At 47.6% G+C, this 16,391-nt stretch overlaps 1 protein-coding gene across 1 annotated transcript; it reads right to left on the reverse strand.

The window, feature by feature from the left end:
* Positions 1-283: 283 nt before the first annotated feature.
* Positions 284-16,239, reverse strand: abcc10 (ATP-binding cassette, sub-family C (CFTR/MRP), member 10). Its single transcript, XM_079158728.1, has 22 exons — positions 16,038-16,239; positions 15,185-15,398; positions 13,542-14,913; positions 12,692-12,919; positions 12,404-12,560; positions 11,957-12,099; positions 11,547-11,626; positions 10,940-11,111; positions 10,567-10,665; positions 9,723-9,912; positions 9,432-9,509; positions 8,476-8,688; positions 7,828-7,969; positions 7,207-7,399; positions 6,280-6,623; positions 5,267-5,436; positions 5,013-5,173; positions 4,564-4,817; positions 3,472-3,617; positions 2,750-2,847; positions 1,693-1,805; positions 284-1,546 (listed from the first exon to the last, which is right to left on the reverse strand). The coding sequence occupies exons 2-22, from the start codon at positions 15,358-15,360 to the stop codon at positions 1,393-1,395; spliced, it is 4,683 nt and encodes a 1,560-aa protein (XP_079014854.1). The 5' UTR covers positions 15,361-15,398; positions 16,038-16,239; the 3' UTR covers positions 284-1,392.
* Positions 16,240-16,391: the final 152 nt, after the last annotated feature.

A 16,391-nucleotide genomic window follows, 5' to 3' on the forward strand; every position in this document is an offset into this window, starting at 1 on the left:
CATAACCCAAACACTCCCCCACTGACAACGTGAGAAATGTCAACGTGAGAAGCTGCTGCCCTGTGCCAAGGGAGCGGCAGGCGTTCCCTGACGTGAGTCATTCTGATTACAGACACAAACACTGAATCTGGGTGGAAAGAAAAGGAGCCGCAGCCTCACCGGCGTTCACAGGCCTTATGTAACCGTACGGCAGCGGCTCCAGATGGACTCTGACGTTACAGAAGAACTGTGTGACAACAAGGTTTATTAGAAAAGTAACCGGTTTATTAAGAGTAAAGCAACTTAGTTGACAAAACCAAAAAACAACAAAAGAAATCCTTCTCAATTGACCAGCATTATATGTGATTGTGTTAAAGGGTGTGGTCCTATGAAGTACTTCATACGATCCACAGTCTGTGTATTATGACAGTAGATGGAGTTTGTGTCTAAAACACGTCGTCAGCAGAACGTGCTGGTTCTCCCGTCTGTCTCTATAAACACGTCTCCTGTAGTAGAACCCTGACTGTGGAGAAGAACCTCAGACACACACTTCATAACATCACATTTCACATACAGGAAGCTTAGTGTGTTCAGTGGCTCTTAACATTATACATGTGGCAATTCCAGAAAAATACATAATTTATTCTCACTCATTCAGTATTTGAGCTCAAGTTTACATGAGAGCTGCAACGATTCGTTGATTCATCCATCGGTCGCTCAAAAGACCAACGGATTCTTTCATTAACCCTGAAACCGCGCCACACAAACCCCCGAATCATCAGAAACAAACATGGCCGCACGACGACGGTCGAGTAGAGAGTCGTACGTGAGGCCTGCTGCCCGTTACCTGCTCGTAGTGATAAATGAAAACAAATCGAAGCAGGTCAGAAGCTTAATTGACCCCTAATGCAGTGCAGATTGGTATTGCTTCATAGTTTAAAAAAAAGAAAAGAAAAGGGACCAACCACGGTGGGAAGAAGTAATTTAAGGAAAGTACAACAAGAAAAACAGGAAGATGTCAGATAAAGGGTGCAGTCAGCGATTCTAATCCAATACACTTCAACCGAGTCGTCGACCGAGCCGCAAAAGCACTATTCCAGCCAATCAGCAAGAGGCGGTGTTCGTGCTCGTGCACATTGGATGCATGAAGAGGACGGACGGTGGTGCGGAGTTCAAATATCAACAATCTTTCTCGCTGACTCCGCCGTTAATGCTGTTTGAGCGTCAATTGAAAGAAACTAAGTGTCAGCACAAAGAGGAGGAAATATCCACAAACCCACATCATCACCTCCCCAGGGCGAACAGAACCCTGGAGCAAGGCATCGGCCCGCTTCTCTGCTCCAACAGGAGAAGAGCTTTTTACGAACCTCTCCGGGATCAAAATATCACAAATGTATATTTGCATATCCTCCTTCATCGAGTCTCTTTAGCCGTCTCGCTCTCCTCTCCTGCCGACCAGCCGGAGGAAGACGGAGCGTTCGGGTAGAGAGCGGCCGGGGTGTCGAACTCCACCACCTTCCCAGCATGCATCACCAGCACCCGGTCGCAGTCCATGATGGTGTTGATCCTGGAGACACGACGAGAGTTTAAAAAGAGAAGAGAAACACAAGAGCAGGAGCTTAAAATCTGTCACATCGGTCCCCATGGGGGGGGGGGGGGGGGGGGGGGGCCTGTAATACTACAGAGAAATAGAAATGAACGCATCAGAAGCACCTGTGTGCAATCGTGAGGACGGTCTGGTGCCGGAACGTCTCTCTGATGGTCTGTTGCAGCAGTTTGTCCGTCTTCTGATCCACGCTGGCTGTAGCTTCATCGATACACAGAACCTACACGAGGGGGAAACGGTCCAAAGCTGTGATTTCATTGGAAGCTGAGGTTTACACTGGGAAGTGGATCTATTGCGGGTTTTACTGTTTTCACTGAGTCCACCTCGGGTGTATTGGCTCATAGAGAAAGAGCAGCAGTTATAAGACAGCAGACACACGTTTTTAAACTGTAAAAACAAACATTTACTCACAGCGGGCAGCGTTGACAGACGCATGTCGGAGGTTAATTATTAGATCAACTCAATGAGCAGGGTGTGATGTTTGGCAGTCTAACCCTTTAAAACACGCGAGTAGTGTCAGGGCTCTCGTGGCGTGAACGAATCAAACCGTGATAAAAATAGATATACAGTAGGGTCGGGCTGTAAATCAAACCCAGTGTTCTAAACATGTGCGAGCGACGGCACCAATTAGCATCATTAACGGCCGTCTTTTGTGCATCCGACGACATTTAACGATCATAATTACAGGTTGACATTATCGAGCTCGAGCGACCGATTCCATTTGAAACGAGTGAACTCGTGTTCTGTTCTGCTGCAGCGAGCTGTCGGATGAGGAGCTGCAGGCGTCGGGCTCCCCCGGGGCCTCTGCTGCTGGTGTGTGTGGAAAACTACTCGCGTGCAGCTCGACATCGGATGCCGGTCGCTCATGATGCGACGGAAAACTTATTTTCAAAAAGAACGCAAGTTTGTTTGGTTGCACTGTAAACACGTATTGAAAAGAACCTGGTTCTCCTGTCTGTCGCTATAAACTCATCCACTGACTGTGGAGAAGAACCTCAGACACACACACACACTTCATAACATCTGAACTATCCCTCTAACAGAAAGAAAAGAAGACAGAAGAAGATAAACTAGTTACTGGAGCATCGTTTAAACTGCTGCATCCACACGGGCACCGTGTCAGCAGCTGCTCTGTGTTGGAGGAACTGCTTCGTGAGGTCTCACCTTGGCCTGAGTCAGCAGAGCTCTGGCCAGACACAGCAGCTGTCTCTGTCCCACGGAGAAGGATTTCCCTCTGTCCCCAACCTCAGCATCCAGACCACCTGACACACACACACACACACACACACACACACACACACACACACGGCATTGAATCCTCATCACCATCATTTCTCATTAAAGGCGTTACATCACTCTGAAGCTTGTAGGGTGTGAAGTGACACATCAAAATGTGACGTAACATCCTCTGCAGAGGAAGCCGCCCCAGGTCGTGTTTTCATGTTTAAAGTCTTAAAGAGTCCATTTCTCCTGCATCCAAAACTACATATTCAGAGTGTCTCCTCTTCTCCGTCCTCCTGTTTTCTTTCCAACATAAATGTAAAGAAAATGAGCAAGGAAGAGGAGGATGAGCAGAAGACAAGGATGATGGGTAGATCGTACAGAGAACTTGTTCTCCTGTAACCTGTCCTGGGTGCACCTTCCTTCACATGTTCCGATCAACAATCACGGCCACAGCAGCAGATGAAGGTTTGATCACGCCACCATGCAGGAATGATAGAAGGGTGGAGCGCATTTTGCAAATTAAAGGACAGTGAGTCAGGTGGATTAGCTGAAAACAGACACGCCTGACGTTGAGCATCGCTCTGCTCATCCTTATTTAATTCCCCGTGTCACCCCGTCTCACCGCCCCGCTTCACTAACGACTCCCTCGGTCCACCGCTCACCCATCCTGCTGACCACGGGGCTGAGGTGGCACTGGTCCACCACGTCCAGCAGCTGCTGGTCCGAGTGTCGCCCACACGGGTCCAGATTCTCCCTGACGGTCCCGCTGAACAGGAAGGGGTCCTGAGGAATGATGGCCAACCTGGACCTGCAGAGGGCGCCACCACAACACACACACAATGACAGAGGGAGAAATGATCAATACCTATAATCTGATGACTCTTATGAGATGGTTTTATGGTACGTTGTAAACAATGTAAGTAGTTTTGTGGGAGATTTAAGCTTTTGTCTTCACGTAACTTCATGTTTTATGTGTTTATTTAGTTTTATGTTCAAGTCTGCATTATGTGTTTTATCTGGCTAACAGACAAGTTGCCCCTTTGCTGTTAAAACAGTTAAAGTTTAAACTGGTTTTCAAGTGTTTTTTTTAGAGGCAGTCAGAATTAAATTTGAAGCCATTTTCTTCATCAAAATAAATGTGAAACTGAAAACAAACACAAAGAAACGGCATTTTCAAAACGTTTAAAACTGAATTCATGACTAAAGTAAATCAAGTAATTTATCACTTCCACCAAGGAGGTTTCGTTTTTATCAGTCTTATTTTTATCTATTGTCTTCGTGTGTGTGTGTGTGTGTGTGTGTGTGTGTGTGTGTGTGTGTGTGTGTGTGTGTGTGTGTGTGTGTGTGTGTGTGTGTGTGTGTGTGTGTGTGTCGCATCACAAGTGACCAGATCTTTAGTGAAGTTCCGGGAATTTCTTAATAATTTGAGCATTTTTAATATTTTTCAATATTTTTCTCATGAACAACTGCTCACATCCCATTATCGTCGATCACAGAGTGCATTTTGATGAATCTCTGGATCTCAAAGCAGATTCAGTATTTTATACATCTATTCAGATTCAGATGATTGTGCAGCTTTAGTGGAAGCATGTTACCTCTGAGTGAAACCTGGTTTTTAATATCACAATAACATTATTTGGTGGATTTACCAAATTAGACAGAAAACTGAACCAGAAAAATGTCACAAAGAAACGGAAAAAAGAAAATGACCCCCCCCCATCAGTATGAGGATGCATCCCCCCACCACCACATACCTGAGCTGAGCCAGGCCCACGGTGCTGACGTCCAGCCCGTCCAGCAGGATCTGACCCTGGTTCAGCTCCACCATACGGAACAGGGCCAGGAACAGGGTGGACTTCCCGGAGCCCGTGCGTCCCACGATGCCCACCTTCTCCCCGGCTCGCACCACCAGGCTGACTCCGTCCAGGGCGTTGGGGAGACCGTCCCTGTAGGCCAGAACCGCACCGCGGAGCTCCAGGCAGCCCTGCTCGGGCCACGCCGGCGGCAGCTGGCGGTGAAACGGGAGAGGAGGAAGTGAAACATCATCACATATACAGTAAAAAATATACTGCTTCTGCTTGTGGAACTCTTATCTCCTCAGGGCCCAGACCCCATGTTGGGAACCACTGCTCTAGATTCATGTGCTCCATTAAACCCCCCTCTTTAACTGCTGGTTATCGGTTTGGGTTCGTGGCGGTCTCACCTGCGTGTTCTGGTGCTGCGGCTCGGTAGGAAGGCCGGTGGAGTACTCCTCGGTTCTCTCCACGCTCACCAGCTGCATCTCGGTCTGGGTGAAGCTGAATATGAGGCCGCACAGCAGGAGGGTGATGGACAGGGCGTAGGACAGGGACAGACCCACCAGACCTGAAGACAGCGACACGCATCACGGAAAAACCGACCACATCTCACGTTACTGGCGCACAGCCAACAAAGATTCAGCGGCGGCGGCGGACTCACCTGGATCGACGGAATTATACTGGTGCTGGACGACGGCGAGCACCCCGAGGCCGGTGACCACAGCGACGCCGATCAGCTGCAGGCGGATGCTCAGCCACTGCATGGCGGCGTTGCTCAGGAACAGGCAGCGTTGGTTCTGCTCCAGACGCCGGGCGATCTCCTCCTCAAACCTGCAACAACGAAAAAAAGAGTCTGTGCGAGCGGGCTTCAAGTGACGCAGGGCTGCAACTTCTCTCGGAGCGAAGCAGAGCATGTGGGCAGGGTGTGATTTCAGGGATTAGATCAAATCTTTCAGGGATTTGGTGTCTCTAAAGTGTGGAGTTTCTAGAGCTACGCGGATTAGGAACTTTGATTATTGGACCAGGAAGCAGAAGAGAGATTCAACAATAAAAATCCACCCACTCAGCACAAAATCACAGCAACTTCTGGGAAGTAAAAAATAACTTTTTTGTCAGATGATTTACTAATTTATTCTCTAAACTTTCAGTCACATTCACCCTTGTATGGAGAAAGTGTGCAGCTGCCTTTCTTGTTTTGTAGTAGTGAGCAGTAGTTTGATGACAGCTAACAAGTGTGATTTGGATGGAAACAGTTGGCCGCTCGATCCAAATCAAAGTTCTGTATTTGTAATATCAATTTGCTTTTACAGGAAGAGCAAAGAGAGGAATATAGAGGAATAAGAGAGGATATACGAGTACTCAAAATAGCAAACAGCTAACAGTTCATACAGGGACACAGAATAAGAACCTGGAAAAGGTTGCTTTTCTTTAATCTCACCACGTTTTCTCACCTCATTTTTCGAATAATACATTTAAAAAACAACTGTTTTAAACAATTAAAACTGACTATTAAATGGCCATAAAGATTAATGCTACTCTAAAATTGTCGGTACATTTTCCCAAATATAAAAGTTGTTGACAACATGTGTGTAAAATACTCTGAAAAGAAGGTCTAGACGTCGACACATCTATAAGTTATCAGCAGATCTATCGTGACCTACACGTGTCTCTCACCTGGCAGAGCTGCCGCTGGCCCGGATGGTTCCCAGACCGGTCAGCGTCTCGGAGAAGTGCGAGTAGACGGGCGACAGGGTGATGCTGCACAGGCGCTTCAGCTCCCGGGAGGTGTGTCGGTAGAAGCGCTGCGTGCGGTGGTAGACCAGAGCCAGGGGCAGCAGGAGCGCGAGCACCCAGGGGAGGCCGTAGCTGATCACCACCAGCATGCCCAGCAGGCCGAAGACGTTGGCCAGCAGGATGTTCAGGATGAACGGCAGGCTGTCGTCCACGGTGTACAGGTCCGAGGAGAACCGGTTGAGAATGCGGCCCATCGGGGTGGCGTCGAAGAAGGACACTGTGGCCTGAGGGGGAGGATGTGAACGGGAAGTTCAGATGGACCAACCAAATGAACCCCGGGAGATAAAGTTCAGAAAAACGAAGAAAATTTCAAAGAAATTTTAGAAAATCTTTATATATATTGTGTCCCTCATTGTGATGAACCTGCAGAACCGACTCTGTAGTTGTTGTTTTTTGCTTTTAAACTATAACGATAGAGAGCCAAGCTAGCCGTTTCCCCTCGGTTCCAATCTCTATGCTAAGCTAACGGTCTCCTGCATGTAGCTTCATATTTAACTAATACGATCTACTCCTTTAAAGCCGTGGCTCAGCCAAGAAGCAGTTTGAGCATCACATGTCGTGTTCACGAGAAGACTGCAGTATTTTCACAGTGACTTGCTGGCATTCAGCTGCCAGGAAGTCACTGTAAAATCTACAGCAATCTTTTTACAGTGATGGTTTCAGTGACATCCTCCCATCAGCTGGTTCTGGAGTTTCATCCTTTCAGTCAGTCAGCCTGGTCCTCTAACCTTCCTCAGCTGCTGCCAAACAAACAACAAAACACTCAAGTCTGCTCAGGGGGGGGGGCTCGAAGCGCCGCCGACGCACCTTAAGGACCCGCTCCAGAAGCCTGTCGTGGATGGCTTTGGCGGCGCAGATGGCTCCGTAGGCAAAGAGGAAGGCCCTGAGGGCGGTGAAGACGGTGTTGGCCGCCGCAACGGAGCCGTACACCGTCAGGTAAAACCTGACATCAGAGCTCACGTTGCCGGAGGCGAGTGTTTGCAGAGAGGACGGAGGAGACCTGAGCGGGAAGACGTGTTACTGAGATTTCAGTGAAATGTTTTCACAAAGACTTAAAAATAGTCCCGTTTATAAAAACCAGTACAAAAACACGCATTCATGTTTCTACCGCTGCCTTTTCTGAGTTAGACCAGAATGTATTTTATTACTAATTAAAAAGCTAATTATAAACCGTCACAGATGATGATGTTTGTTAGACTAATGCTGTCTCTCAGTAATCAGCTTAATCTGAGCTCTGATTGGAAACCACCCTGAGGACACGTTACACCGATTACTGTTAAAAAGATCAGTAGAACAGCTGATTCCAGACTTATGAACAGTTGTGTGCATATTATCGTTTTCTCAAGTGACATTGTGAAACTCTGGTGTAATCAACAACAACAAAAAACATCTCTTTGAATGAAAACTTCTATTGATTCAATAACTTACATTAACCCTCCTGGTGAGAAGAGCAGCAGCTGTGGTGAGCTGAAGGCACACGAAGAAGAGGAACCGTTGGTTCTGCTGGAGCCGTTGTTTTTCAGCTCCGAGATCCAGTGAGAGAGCCACCAGTCAGACACGTTCTTAGAGGCTGAAGCACAAAAACTCAAGTATTGTTGCTGAACATGTCCACCATGTCCATTATAAAGCACTGTGTCACAAAGCTCAAATCATCTCAAACTGCTTTCTTGAACATGACGATGAGTTCACTGTACTCCACATCTCGATCCAACAGAGCAGCTTTGGGACAAAATCTGCAGCAACTGCGTGATGCTCTCATGTCAATGTGGACCAAAATGTGTGAGGAATGTTTCCAACACCTTGTTGAATCTATGCTACGAAGAATTAAGGCAGTTCTGAAGGCAAAAAGGGATCCAACCCGGTACTAGCAAGGTGTACCTAATAAAGTGGCCGGTACACACATACAAACATAAGTCGGATGTGCTTAGTCCTTGGAGACAAACCTGATGTGGACATGAATAAGTGTCTCAACAGTATCAGAGTGTAAAAACCTTTGAGCTGCAGTGTGAACAAAGCGTCTTGCCGAGTCATCACTGGACTCAGATCAAGCTGTGAAAGAGAGCGGTGGATCCAAACCTTGCATGAGGAGCAGTGACATCAGGATGGAGGCGGCCAGCACGCCGCCCACAGCGACCCAGTAGGTCTGGTAAACTCTCCACGCCAGCCCGCCCACCTGCTTCTGCTCCGCCCCCAACAGGTCAGGGTCATCATCCGCACACAGATCAGGGGAGGAACCCGGCTCCTCCTGCTGCTCCTCCTCCTCCTGCTCCTGCTGCTCCTGCTGGCCATCTGGTTAAAGCCAAGAGGGGGACGTGGAAATAATCAGATTACTATAAAAGACCACACTGTACTGAAGAGTTTACACAGAAGTTCTGAGCCCGCTGTAATAACACATGTACATTAAAGAGAACCGATACATAGACGCACACATAAATAGGCTAATATTAAACATTCATGAAGAAGAGGAGGTCAGCATGTCTCGGGTATCTTTCAAGATTCCAAACGCAAAGTTTAAAGTCCACAGTGTTCATTAAGAAAGTTAAACAAACGAGAGTACTTCAGCATAGCACAGAGCTAAATGGTAATAGCCCCACGCTAACATGCTCACAATGCTAACATGCTCACAATGCTAACATGCTAAAATGCTCACAATGCTCACAATGCTAACATGCTCACAACGCTAACATGCTCACAATGCTAACATGCTCACAATGCTAACATGCTCACAATGCTCACAATGCTAACATGCTCACAACGCTAACATGCTCACAATGCTAACATGCTCACAATGCTAACATGCTCACATGCTCACAATACTAACATGCTCACAACGCTAACATGCTCACAATGCTAACATGCTAACATGCTCACAATGCTAACATGCTCACAATGCTAACATGCTCACAATGCTAACATGCTCACAATGCTAACATGCTAACATGCCGATCAGCATCTGAAGAAGAAGAAGAAGAAGAAGCAGCTGCTTCATGGGCACATCCACACTCTTCAGTCCTAACTCCAGGTGAACAAACCTTTCTCTCTCATGTTGTGGTCATTCTTCCGTTTCTTCGGCACCGCTTCGACCAGAGGAAGGATTTCTGCTGGTGTGCCTGTTGAAAAAGGAACCCAGTCAGGATTCACAAGTTCTACGACAAAGCACTGCAGCATTTCTCAACTTAAACAGCACCTTCCAAATATCTTAAAAGGATAGTTCAGATGTTTAGAAGTGTGTTTGTATGGAGGTTCTTCTCCTGTCAGTGTTTTACTACAGTAGATGTCACATGATGACAACAACCACATGATGACATTTGTTTGTTTTCTACCCGTTTTGATGATCGTTCCGTTCTCCATGAGGACCACCATGTCGGCTTTGTCCACAAACTCCACGCGGTGTGTGCAGAGGATCCTGGTCTTCCCCCCGAGGAGATCCATGATGCACTTCTTCATGAGGTGTTCGGCCACATCGGCGTCGACTGCTGCCAGCGGATCGTCGAGGAGGTAGATGTCTTTGTCCTGCAAAACAAAAAAAGAAGAGAGAGAGAAAGGTTGCATCACATGAAACACCTGCTGATGACACGTGGACATGTTTTTCTGGCTTCGTTGTTTTATAAAAGTTTGATTGTTTGCAGTCAGTCGGCTGAGAGGACTACTTTATGTGTCTGAATGGACTTTCACGCTTGTAGGTTGTAGACAGACACGAGGGATTTTGTGTTGTACGTGGAGAACAAAACGCTGTACAATGATTTAACCGAACCGACAAAGAAGAACAAAAATCATCTTAAAAGAAACTGGAAGCTTAAAGCAGGAACATGTTTGCAGATTTAAATAGGAACAGCTTCCTGTTTCACAATAACGCAGCCTTTCACAAGCTGGAATTAAACAGGCAACATGGCTAGTCTAGAGTCAACACGACTGGTTTACCAGCTGAACAACAGTTTAAACCTCTTCAGTCTAAACACTGAGTAGACTGAGTAGTCTGTATATGTATGTAGGTCATATAGCGGCATCAGTATTACATGCTTCATAACCAATGCAACCTATTGGTGTCTCATTGTGAAGTGCTTTTGTCCTCGTCTTTCTGCACGTCTCTCTGGGCTTAAAGCAGAAGGCTGGTGTGTGTGTGTGTGTGTGTGTGTGTGTGAGTGTGTGTGTGTGCAGAGGACTGACCATGTAAACAGCTCTGGCGAGGGCCAGACGAGCCTTCTGTCCTCCGCTCAGAGTCACTCCGTTCTCTCCCACTTCTGTCCGGTCGCCGTTCGGCAAAACCTGAAGGAGGAGAGTTATTTTAAACATATTAAATTAATCACACAAAAAACAGATGATATCAGGCTCCAGGCGATCGATTGAAGAACTCTCACTCCGGAGCAAAGTGTTAGACCAACCGATGGACAGTCGTCTCCGTCCTTTGGAGTCCACGCTTCAGGTGCACAACGTGTCTCATTGTAAACAACGACCCAAAGAGTCGCTGAGACACTGCAGGTGAAGAGATGCAAAAGCAGGAAAAGACGCAGACATAAAAAAAAGGGCGAAGCAATCGTACGTTGAGGTCGTCGGAGAGGGCGCAGGCGTCGATCACAGCCTGGTAGAAGGCGGGATCGTAGTCTTTGCCAAACAGGATGTTGTCCCGCACCGATGCGTGCTGGATCCACGGCTCCTGAGACGCCAGACCGAAGCCGGCCTCTCGGTCCGCGACGTACACCACCCCGCTCAGCCTGGAGAGAAGAACACCCGAGCGTTATTTAATCTCTTCTGAGCTCAACGTCGAGGAGTCAAAAACGCTGTTCTAAGACCTAAAAGCTCTCGATGTCGCTTCTAATGAAGAAGAGTTTAGTCCTCACAACAGTCGGGATGAAAAGCATCATCAGAAATAAAGTACTTTTTAAATGAATTTGTATGATACTCCCTAACTTCCCCCCAATCTCTGGTGGTTTCTTCCTCTTTGTAAGCATTAACCTTATGAAAACAACCTCGTATCTCTAGAAAGAACAAACAGTTTTCAGCTTTGTGACGATGCATTTTCCAGTCGATCAAAGAGTTTATGAATCTGAAGAAGGAGGAAACATTTCATCAACACATCTGGAGATACGAGGTCTTCAATGGACAGGAAGGAGATGATTAGAAGTATAATATACAGAAGTGAAGCTGACCTGTTGAGTTCTCCAGTGAGAGCAGCCAGCAAGGAACTCTTCCCACAGCCGACCTTCCCCACCACGACAACCAGAGAACCCTGAAACCAGAACACCACACGTTACTGCTCTCACGCCGCACACCGACCCCGAGATTCAACATCAAAAAACATTTTATTAAATGAGTCAAATCATTTTTATTCAGTTATGTTGAACACACACTACCTGAATTTTAGATTCACGTTTTTTGGAATGAAAATACAATATTTAATATCCGGTTTTATCAACAACGTACTGGTGTTGTTGTTGTGTGTCGGTGTTGTTGTGCGTCAGTGTTGTCTGAGCACACTTATGTTTGAAATTGGATTATTAAATTCCCTCCTCTGCTCTTGAAAAGAACACGAGGCCACGGAGACGGTGAGATGATGCACCTTAGTGATGTGCAGAGTGAGACCGTGCAGCAGCAGACTCCCTTTAGCTGCTCCGGCTTCACTTTCTCTCTCTTTGTCGGGCCCCTGCCAGGAAAACGTCCCCTGGCTCAACAGGATCGATGTCCGACTGTCTTCAGGAGACACTAGAGCAGATATGGAGACGTAAACATTATTTCATATACATCTCTTTATATATAATAACATTTAATGAGCGTCAGAAGCATTCAGTGTTTTTCTCGTCCATCCAAAGATGCACTTCATGGTTTCCTCTACAGATCAGCGCTGACTAAATATCTTTGATTTTAATTCAGAGGGTGCGGTTTAAATTTAGTTCCATATTTATTCTCACTATTCTCTACCAAAGAGAATGAAGAAGAGCAGGATTCAGAGATCGGCTGAATACTAAACCGCGCCCTGCTGCAGGTCAAGTGGCGAGACGCAGCGTACCGAGAGCATAGTACGCCGGCAGATCCTGGTTGGTCAGTTTGAAGAAGCGTTGGATTCGCTCCAGAGACACTTTGGCCTCCAGGATGCCGTTGAGCACCCAGGGGAACGAGTTGAGCGGGACGATCAGCATCCCCACCAGAGCCAGCGTGGTGAACACCTGCAGGGGGACGAGATTCACCACGGAGACATCAGACAAGCTGCAACCGGCATCAAGGGGAAAGAACACTGTGGAATTATGCAGCCCCCCCCCCCCCCCCCCCCCCCATCTTCTGAAACAGGCTTCCTCACCTTGGCCGCAGTCAGCTGGTGTCCCAGCAGCACGAACGTGACGAAGGTGAGGATGGAGATGACCACCGGCAGAGCGGCCCAGGTGTAAACACACATGGCGTCCAGGTACTTGAGGGCCTTGAGGTGGGACAGCTCTCGTTTGCGACAGTCGGCGACCTTCTGAGTGAAGTGAGGCTCCCAGGCGTAGAACTTGATGACGCGAATGCCGAAGAGGATCTCCGTCATCAGCTGAGAGAGAAAAGACAAAAAAAGTTAACGAGAACAATCGACATTCTTCTTTGGTAATTACTTCGTGAATAAGGAAAACATTCACTCCTGCTGCATCGGGTCTTCTGGGAAACCTTCAAGCCAAATCAGCTTTTCACTAAAGTCATTAAGTCTTAAATTCAATAATCACTTAAACTATTAAAGAAACAACATATATGGATTTGGGCTCATACTTCTGACGTCCATATTTCTTAGTTTTTCATTGAAGAAATCTAATAATACGTCACAAACATTAGGAAGCCTTAAATGTAGATGTTAAAGGCTGAAACAGATGTCTCACTATTTTAGTTTTTAAAATTCTGATATATTCAATAGTAGACAGGAAACAAGGAAACAAGGAAACAAGGAGAGAAAGAGGGAACAAAGGTCCCCGGCTGACATCAAGTAAAGATCGATATCATATAATTAACTATGAATCAAAATAAAGTAAAACTATTTATGCTTGAATTAAGAAAAAATACATAGAAATGGAACCTATAGAAATGAATGCTCTGCTAGTTCATGTCACATGATGATGATGATGATGATGATGATGCTACCTCCATCATGTCAAACCGACAGGACTTCTCTGGGAGGCTCTCACCTTCACCCGGCTGTCCTTGTGCCGGAGCATGTGCTGGTTGTTGCTGAGGATTCGTGACGCGATGAACTTGTTGAAGGGCACCAGCAGCAGAGCCACGCAGAGCCCCCCGAGGAAAGCCACGCCCACCTGCAGGTACAGCAGGTAGAGGGTGACGGCGAACTGCAGGGGCAAGCTCCACAGCTCGTGGAAGCTGCCGAAGAAGTTGACCACGCGGTCGGCGTCCGTGCTCATCAGGTTCACCACCTCGCCCAGCGTGGTGCCGGCCAGGCTGCAGCCGCTGACCTGCAGGGCTTTGCTGTAAACGGCCGACACCAGAGCGGCGCGCGCCGACAGCGCCACCTTGGAGACCTCGAAGACGAAGATGTTCTGGAGGAAGGAGGAGAGAAGGGTGGTGGCAAAGAGCCCCAGAGCGCACCAGGCCCCCCAGCTGACTGGAGCTCCCGCGTCCTCCATGAAGTTCACCAGGCTGCTGAGGAGCAGGGGACCGGTGAAGCTCAGCATGTTCACCGCCACCTTCAGCACACCGAGGGCGTAGTAACGCAACCCAAACGCCTTGTGCAGCACCCTCAGCAGGCCCACGTCACCGTCCAGCTCCAGCGGTTCCTCCCGGTAGTGTGAACTCCAGGTGCCGCTCAGGAGGTTTCTGCTGACCGGCTGAGGCCACTGATCCCGCCCGTTACCGACCGCCGCCCCTCGTCGGCAGGCCTCCCAGCACTGGTGGAAGTATCGGCAAACCACAGTAGTCCGAAGTTTCCGAGGGAGGTGATAGACATCCGCCGCTCTGTCCAGCTCCCCTCGCTGCCCTCGCCTGAGGAGAGGAGTCAACCACAGGTAGAATAGCCGAGAGACGCAGCCGCTCCCGTCCTCGGCCACCATCTCCCCTGTGTCCGGCTGGGCGCTCTCTGGGACGAGAGGGGATCCATCCGCAGCGTTGATGTGCAAAGTGTATCCGGCATCGCTGATGCAGGGAAACGCAAATGCCAGAAGATAAACCAGAAGGGGGAGCGTCCGGGCGGAGGCGAGCACAAAACGGGCAAATTCAAGAGGCTCCGCGAGGTTCAAGTACTCCTGATCGTCGCAGTAAATCATCAGAGTGACGACCAGGTTTGGGACAGACAGAAGAACCAGTAGAAGCAGCAGAGGAGGTCCTCTGGTTCTCCTGAAAGCCGACCTCTGGAGCACCGTGACAGCACCGAAGTGGACCAGCCAGGCCAGGACGGCGCAGCCGTCGGCCAGGACGTCCAGGTACAAGTCCGCCTGCTGCAGGAGGCTCACCAGCACCACGTCGGCGGCGAAGAGCAGCGCCGCCAGCAGAGCCGACACCCGCCGGAGTGTCCAGCCACAGGGGGGGGGCGTCTGGAGGAGGTCGCGCCTACAAGGCAGGAGCGTTATTACAGAAAATACAACAGATGTATGATAAGAAATGAATTTCTGTGGCCAAAAGGCGGACAATAAACGCGAACTTTTAGATTGATAACTTTGTTTAGCCACTCATAAAACCAAAGTTTAGGGTAAAGACGTTTCCTCGATGTGGACACACTGCATGGTATGAAACTCTAGCGCAGGAAGAAACTGTCCGGACAGACCAAGAAAAGCTTTGTTGTCAGAGTGAAGTCTACGTTTCGCCGACAGGTGTGACCCACCTCTGCATGGCGAGGTAGCAGGCGCTGAAGACGGCCATCCCCGCGTGAGGCACGGCTCCGAGGACCAGTTGGTTAAAACACGAGCTGACGTGTCCATCCTGCCACACGGGGAAAGGATTCTGCTCGTCCGAATGGCAGAAGCCTGCGAACAGCTCCGCCGGCCCAAAGACCCTCATCGCTCCTCCTGTTTCACCGCCGTCATCCTAGAAAACACCTGAAGAGCACAAGACAGGAGTCGCTAACGGGAAGGGCTGGAGAGAGATAACAGAGACGCTGGTTATTCATTATTTGGCAATTTTGTTTCAATAAAAAAAGGAGAGGGGGAAATCAGAAAACATTCCTAAAAGTCTGATGTTGAAGCAAGTATAGTTTTGATATGTTGGCATTAATATTAGAGAAAGGATGGAAGTGTTAGCCACCTAAATGTGCTCCAAACACAATGATAGCATCATAAAGTGAACCAATCCTCTTTGATTGACTGTCTTTGTCTCGTTAGAACTGTGATATTTCACCACTTTCTTGCTTTTAAGAGGAATAATTAAGCTCGTTATTGTGAAACACTTGACACTGAAACCTGTTCCTCTTCAAATCTGCACACATTCTGATGCTATCTCATTTCTCATCTCATTCTTTCACCATCTCATTTAACTGTTGCTCGCTGGGATTTGTCTCTTTCTACCTTTTCAATTATCTGTCTGGTTGAACCATCTTACACCGAATAGTCATCTGTGTAAAACAAACCCCTCACTCAAGTCTATATATATATATATATATATATATATATATATATATATATATATATATATATATATATATATATATGTATGAACAGACTTCACATGACGTTACTTACATGAGTTGGTAATGTTCCATCACAGAAGTGTTTCTGCACGTGTCTTTATCTACTCGTGCAGCAGAAGAAGAGGAAAGCTGTGAAGACGACAGACTGAGAATGAAGTTCCCAGCTGGACCTACACATGTAAACAAACGAGGCTAACGTTAGCTAACTAGCTTAGCTAACACAAGATATCTTCTTTAAACATGCTAACACGCACACAATGTGAATAAGACACTAACGAGCTGAGGCAGTGATTAATATAACTCAATAACGACACAAATAGGATATAATTAAGATGAGCAACCTTTACGTTATACCGGTTTTTATCTCGCTAGCAGGCGTTACATTTGTCGACTCCTGATGACGCAC

This window comes from Pholis gunnellus (assembly GCF_910591455.1).
Source record: "Pholis gunnellus genome assembly, chromosome: 5".
Taxonomy (NCBI): Eukaryota; Metazoa; Chordata; class Actinopteri; order Perciformes; family Pholidae; genus Pholis; species Pholis gunnellus.